The sequence below is a fragment of the Argentina silus genome, assembly GCF_951799395.1.
Source record: "Argentina silus genome assembly, chromosome: 4".
Taxonomy (NCBI): domain Eukaryota; kingdom Metazoa; phylum Chordata; class Actinopteri; order Argentiniformes; family Argentinidae; genus Argentina; species Argentina silus.
The window spans coordinates 11,478,103-11,485,602 of NC_139658.1; the positions used below are offsets into that span (position 1 = coordinate 11,478,103).

The 7,500-nt window shown below is 48.2% G+C and overlaps 1 protein-coding gene across 1 annotated transcript in view; it reads right to left on the minus strand.

Annotated features, from left to right (window-relative positions):
- plxna1b (plexin A1b) overlaps nucleotides 1-7,500 on the minus strand; it is a 156,858-nt gene that overhangs the window by 56,318 nt on the left and 93,040 nt on the right. Inside the window, exons 8-9 of the mRNA XM_083667702.1 lie at nucleotides 6,706-6,805; nucleotides 803-917 (exon numbers count right to left, since the gene is read on the minus strand). Coding sequence (XP_083523828.1) covers nucleotides 803-917; nucleotides 6,706-6,805 — 215 coding nt within the window. The remainder of the gene's footprint in view (nucleotides 1-802; nucleotides 918-6,705; nucleotides 6,806-7,500) is intronic.

Here is a 7,500-nt window from a genome sequence, read left to right on the forward strand (position 1 = left end):
TCAGTGTGCAGGAGACGTCTACAGAGAGGGAGAGAGGAGGAGTGTGTGTGTGTGTGTACATGCGTGCGTGTGTACATGCGTGCGTGTGTGTACATGCGTGCATGTGTGTACGTCAAATGCGTGTTATGGGGACAGGGTGGACTCTGGTCTTCGTGTGCGAGTGTGTGTGTGTGTGTGTGTGTGTGTGTGTGTGTGTGTACCTCCCCCCTGTATATACGCTCGGTTGACAAACAGTAGCAGCACCCACTTGGTATTCCACTGTAACCCAGCCGTGCGGGGCGGGCGATGCGTGATTGATATTAGCTTTTATGCTAATGTAGCATTTGGCTTTGTGGAACGAGGCGTCGTTCACAAGGCCATCCATTCACTCTGCTCCCCGACAGACAAGCTGCAGCTCGGAACACAAGTTGTTGTCGCCGAGCCAGCAGCTCTCCGCCCCGGCAACAAGCCCCACACACACATCTAGATGACAACATTTGTGTGTTAACACACTTTTCAGTATGTGTGTGTGTGTGTGTGTGTGTGTCGTAGAGGTCAATTGCAGCGCTTTAGCGCTAAATGCTACAACCACACAACCACTCGCCTGCCCGCTCGGCAGCTCCAACCACCAAGCGACGAGCCTTTAGCTTGGTGAGCTAACTCTGTCTGACGTGCGAGTACCACAGCTCCACATCCGTTAAGAGTTCCAAGGTGTGGGGTTCAACAGGAGTTCCACGCCCTGTGCACCACTGGGAAGGATAAGAGGGACGGACCCATGGGACGGTGTACAAAAAGGAAGCGCAGGAAGCGGAGGGACACTCACCTCGGACACGTTGACGCGGCCTTCCTGGAAGGAGCAGTCGTTGGCGTTCTGGGTGCACATGTGGCGGTACTTACACCAGTGGCACGGGAAGGAGCCGTTCACACACGACAGGCACCTGGGAGGGGGGGGGAAGAGAGTCAAGGACGGAGAGAGTGAGGGGACACACAGAACAAACACTTTTGCTTTTTTTACATTCTTCTACACGCTGTACATGGACTGTTATTGGTCTCGTCATTCTTATTGGTCTTTATTCGTTTGAAAACGACTCACTGTTAACGCTTGGATGATATTCACCGGCCTAACAAGTCCTTCTCCAATCCATTCTTAACCTCTTTCTTTTAATTTCATTCTCTCTCTATCCCTTCTCTGGCTTAACCTCTCTTTCTCTCTGTGTTTAGTCTTAACCCCTCTCCAGTCACTGTCTCTCTCTTTAACGCTCTCTCTCTCTCTACTCTACTCTTTTTTCGCCCTCTTTCCTTGGCCTGTGTGTAGCGTACTCTATACGTTTAGTGTTCACCTCTCCCAATGATTTCATTCTTCACCTGTCTTTACCTCTCTATCCACCCCCCCCCCTCTCTCTCTCTCCATCCCACTGCCTTTTATTCTCCATTTCTCTCTAAAAAGCCCCTCTAGCCTTTTGTGTGAAGCTTCTTTCATCCTGGGGGCTCAGAGAGGCTCCTCCATTTAAATTCACCTGCTTTAGCCCCACTGAGGAGAGAGTTGTCGACTGGCAAACAGAAAGCCCAAAGAGGAAGGGAGAAAGAGAGAGAGAGAGAGAGATCAAAAGCTGGGTGGATCTCCCCGAGAGAGGGGGAGACGCCAGGTATCGTGGGAGAGATGGAGAATGCGAGAGAGAGGTGGGGGGTGGGGGTGGGGGGGTGTAGCCGTTTGCCCTGTGTTGCTGTCTCATGGGAGATGGGCAGCAGGGAGTCTGAGTTGGTGGTTGGGGGGTGGGAGGCTGTGTGTGTGTGTGTGTGTGTGTGTGTGTGTGTACATCCGTCTATCTATAAACTTATTTAGTTTCCCTATTTATATGTTAGTTCTTTAACTATATGCAAGCCAATTGAGAACCTGCTCTCATTAAAGTACATTTAGTCCCTCGCCAAATCTCTTCTTTGTGAAATTTTTTACTGATTTTCACGTTGACAAAAAAGGCAGTGTGAATACCAGATTGTGCCATCAAATCAGCTTAAGCAACATCCGTGAAAAATTTAAAAAACAGAATTGAGCTACTGTGTCGGTTCAATCAAAAGACTGATTATCATCAGACAACATCTGCGAGGACATAATTCACAAATCTTGCCCGAATCAATATCCCCGAACACTCACAAGGAGCCGCCGAAGCACACTTAACCATGTAAAACGGCATCTCGGATCCGCCATCCACATGAAAAATAGGGTTTTAACTCGAGTCCCGAAACGGGGGCCCATCTGAATCCATCAAACACGATGTGGATTCATTTGGATCAATTAGGGCGGCTCGTTTGTTAGGTACGATCTTTAAACGACTGTTTCCCACCAAACCCCTCCCCCACCCCCACCCCCCCCAACCCCTTTTCCTGAAGATCAGAGGCCCGGGCTTAATTCAATCCCACCGCCGCTTTAATTGACCAATTTAGCATTGTGCTGAGAGAAGCTGTCCATTTAGAATGAGCGATGGGCAGCTAAGGAAATAACAGGCCTCTTAATCTGTGGCGAGAGCAAGTGGGGGGAGATTTGTCAATGTAGAACAAATGGGAAATGGTGAATAGGCTAGGCTAGGCTAGGTTAGCGTAGCCCTGAAATTCAGCTTGGGTTAGCCTAGCGTGTTTGTCGGCTAATGGCATACGGTTGTTTAGGGAAGGCTAGACTCAGTTAGCATAGCCTTCACGCCGGGTCGGCTAGGGGCGGAGATTCATTCTCTGTTTTGTTAGCTAGCCGTTGTGAACTTGACAAATCGCCGTTCATACGGCTACAAAGAGCTTCCTCATCTGTATACAGGACACCATCTTAGCACAGTCAGATCCAGCATCAAACAGGAACCAATGCTAGATGCTCACAAACGCCCAGACCTGGGGGTCAAATCCAAACGCCAGTCAAATAGGCTCCACATACAACGGCCAGACAAAGACCCTTTATTCATTCTCTTCTTTTATTCATGGGAAATCAGCTTCCCCTTAGTAGACTAACCTCTTTGATATAACGAGCAGAATAGCAGCGTGTGAGGGACCCCCGACTATGAACTACAGTACAGTTTGTTTTCTTTACTATCCCCCCCCCCCACCCAGGGGAAATACTTGGTACTTTCCTACCCCCAAAGGCCAGTTGGAGATCCCATTTACTTTACATGTTTTTGGTAAATTAGCCCTCCCTCTGTGGGCCCCCTAGTAACTTCTTACCCCCTTCTGCAGTCCATCCTAACCCTTGAAAGGGGGGGATATAGCCACCCAAGGCAATTTGGGGGACCCCCTACCACCCCTTTCTTGTCTACCTAGAGGTGGGCCTCTCTGTGTGGACCCCCTAGTAGCTGCTGAGCCCCTTTCTACTGTCCAGCCTGCCCCTTAACCACTCACTGTGATGTACGTAGCCACGCTCACCATGTAGCCACGCTCATCATGCTAATGCTAATTTAATCCTTTCATATTCAGATGCTAATGAAGCTACGCTAGCCGTAGCGCCACGGTGGTTTCTAGCCCCGCACAATGGGCTCTGATTACTCCCCCCCCCTTCTCTCTTTGGTCTTTTTAAAGCCTTTTGGCAGAAATCCTTTCTCCTTCTGAAGTGTGTTTGACATCATGCACTTGATGGAATGAGTGACTCAGAGGGTGTGTTTTATTTGATAAAGGAATGGTGCTTAAAAAGGTGTAAATAGCTACAAGATTAATTGGTTGATTCATATCCCTGGATGAGAGAGCTCTTACTGTCTCTTACGATGGTTTGAATGGGGTCTGTATCTGGTGGCATCGGCAGGGAATATTATGTGTGAGTTCACGTGTGTGTGTGTGTGTGAGAGGGTGGGTGTGTGTGTGTGCCCAAATGTTACGATCAGCTGCAAAAGCATTGCCGACCTTGGAAATCAACAGAGAGCGGAGCCGTACTGGCAAATGAACAAGCCTGGTTCATACTATTACACACTCCTCCTCTTTCATGATCTTCTTCTTCTGCAACTCTTCCTCATCATCTCACTGCCTCTCAGTCTCCCTCTTTCTTTCTTTCCTTTTCCCTATATCTCCATCTGTCTTCATGGATATGAGTGAATACAACGTGCAGTTTCCCACATTCAGTCTATGGATTAAATTACCTTGGAAGGACCCTCGATCTTACAATAATTGAGCCAAGTCAGTGCCTGACCAAAATTAACCACACATTAACCACAGGGAAAAAGGCACTCAAGGACCTCCATTCTCTCTTATGGAGATATCAAAACTCTCCTTCACAAGACGAGACACACCGCAGTCTTTATACATCGCAAATGGGAGAGAGAAAGAGAGGGAGAGGGAGAGAAGGAGAAAAAAAACCTATGGCAATATTTAATTAAGAAGTAATCATGGCCGCGGGTGAATTTCTATTTCAATCTCACCACCCTTAACTGAAACAGTGGGATTTCTAATTAGATTAATATTGCTATGCAAATTTATGGCATTTTCTAAAGGCGCGGGGCAAGACGTAATAGGAGGGGAGGGGGGGTTGTGTGTTTTTGGTGTATTGTGTGTGTGTGTGTGGGGGGGGGGGGGGGGGGGGAGGCACTGTGTATGTAGGGTGTAGGGGGAGTGTTGATACTATACCCATACGGGAGACTTATTTAAAGTATGCTGTAAGAAGAGGGATATGATAGGTGGAACACACGGGTAGTGACATCCAGCTCTTTTTGCAGTGTGTGCGCGCGGGCGTGCGTGCGAGAGTGTGTCAGAGAGTGAGTGTGTGTGTGTGTGTGTACGCACACCCGTTAGGTGTGTGTGTTTGTTTGTTTGTGTGTGTGTGTGTGTGTGTGTGTACGCACACCCGTTAGGTGTGTGTGTTTGTTTGTTTGTTTGTTTGTTTGTGTGTGTGTGTGTGTGTGTGTGTGTGTGTGTGTGTGTGTGTGTGTGTGTTTGTTTGTGTGTGTGTGTGTGTGTGTGTGTATAAAAGCCTCCAGTACTTTGCGTCGCTCCCCATTACAATGGAACTCATCTCGGTAAACAATGAATAAGCAGTCTGGAAATAGCGAGCGCGTTGCGCCGAGTCATTACCACGACGATGCCATTACCAGTCTGATCTCATCAGGCGCCACACGCAGAAGCCCACGGCAAAGTGGCTTGGGGGGGGGGGGCGGTGGTGGTGGTGGAGGGGGGGGGGCTTCAACACGATGGAGTGCCAGCCAAATGGGATTTTGCTCAGCATCTCCACCCCCCCCGTCCCCCGTCCCCCGTCATCTCCACAGACGCGCATCATCTCTGGGACATTATAAGCGTGTCCACTCCGAGATACAGATCCTATATTAGATTTGTGTGTCTTCGGCCGAGGACGAGATCGACTCAGCGTTTATCCCCATCGGCCCCGTCGACGGTTGTCATCCCCCGCAACATAACAGACATGTCAAGGCCGGAGACGCAGGTGCTGTATTAGATCTACGGGTTCATTGCGGCTATTGTGGACGATGACTCACTGTGGCTGCGTATCTTTTGTTTTTCGGAATATTCGATTAGAGATGAAATATTACATCATTCTGTCCAATGTGACTTGGATAAAAGGGCTTCTATAAACAGTGGAATAGTGGCATCATAGGACCCTGTAGGGAATTTAATCAACTCTCTTGATGTTGTTACCACTACGCCCTTAACCAGCTAAGCAAATCAGTGGGGTTCTGTGTGCGTGTGTGCGTGTGTGTGTGTGTGTGTGTGTGTGTGTGTGTCATCCAAGCCATGCGGCCAAGCTGTAAGTGGCAGAGTTAGGGTGGGGCAGGGGGAGACAGCGATAGTGGTAAACAATCCTCCAGGGAGGCTCATCTAACAGAGGAGGGGGACACTGCGGTGGGCTTTGAGGGACCCCTGGGGCCTCCAGCCATCTGGTGCCCCGCGGCTAATATCCCAGTGTGACAGGCTCTGGATCATGGGGAGGGGGGGGGGGAGGGAGACTCGTAGGCAATCAAACCCCAGGAGAGTGCATCTGGGCCAGGCCTAGAGTGGTTAACATCTCCACATAATCACTTGGTCAGAGACTTGTTATGGGACGAGTATCCGTAGGATTACTCTATCTATGGGCTGTGATTGGAGGTCGAGCTAGGGGTCATTTGTGTGTGTACACGAGTGCCACCAAAAGGGCCTTTTCGGTTCAATGTAGAACGTTTTTTATTTTTTGGGAGTGTTATGTTCCATTTAACGTAACGTAATGTAAAGGCTTACCAACACATAGGCTGAGGTTTCATACATGGTATTGATTGGTCTATGTAACAAACACTTTTCAACCATATTGAATACATTTGGGAACCAATACCACATACTGTCATATGTAATTAATTAATTATAATGGTATTATTACCATGTACAGTGAATTATGATAATCCGAATAGAATTACCATCTCAAATCTCAATCGTTGCTCACATGCAGGGGGTTCGATTATCCACAATGTTGGGAACATAACACTGCTATTGTATATGCATGGAGGCCATAGAGGGGTGGGTTGAATGTGTGTGCGCGCGTGCTTGTGTATAGGGTGTGTGTGTGTGTAAAGGGTGTGTGTGTGTGTGTGTGTGTGTGTGTGTGTGTGTGTGTGTGTGTATCCTCACAGCATTCTCTGATGGTTAGTAACATAAGCCGACCAGGGGGTGAAAATGGGAAGAAAGGGAGAGAAGAAAAGAAAGAAAAAAAGAGAACACAGAAGAAAAGCTGGACGACATTATGGTACAGAAAACAAAAAAGAAAAAGAAAAAAAGATCACAACTCACGATTGGTGCACACTGCAGTTGTAGAAGACAAAGTCCACGCTGGCAAATTTCTTGCCCGTCTCCTTGGACTTGAGATAGAGCTTCACCACACGCTTGTCCCCTGCGGAGAGACAACGTCGCTTAGCAACCAGGGTGGAGGAGTAGGAGGAGGGGGGGGGGGGGGGAGGGGGTGGCAGCGGTGGTAAAAATAGCACCAGTCACAGTGATTATATTAGAACTGATAACAATGCATAATGTGAAATAATACATCTGGTTTAAAAAAAAACTCGGAAGATGTCACTTGTGGGGATATGAAATATGCCACGGCGATATCGCCTTTGAAGAGAAATGACAAAACAACATTGTGACATGATTTTGATAGAAGTGATAACTGTGCCTAACATGGAACATAATGGGACTATAAAGATGTTGGTCCTTTGGAGAGTATAAATATAGAACCCTGTTGGTGCTTTGAAGGCAAGTTATGAGTAATATCGCTGGCGACAAAACATTCTAAATAGAATTCCGAGTGATTCAGTCATATTTCGGTCAGTGTGGAGCTCAGTTCTACATCACTGATGTTCACAAGCCCAAGAAACATCACACCATACATGCACAAAGAGACAAGGTGGGGCAGGGAGAGGGAGGACGAGAGAGAGGGAGGGGGGGGAGAGAGAGAGAGAGAGAGAGATGGAAACTGACAGCGATAGAGAGATAGAGAGTGAACAAATCAGAAAGATAGAGAGTGACAGAAGCCTCAAGATGAAGGGAGGAGACAAAAAGAGAGGGGTGGGGGGGGGGGGGGAGGAGGGATAA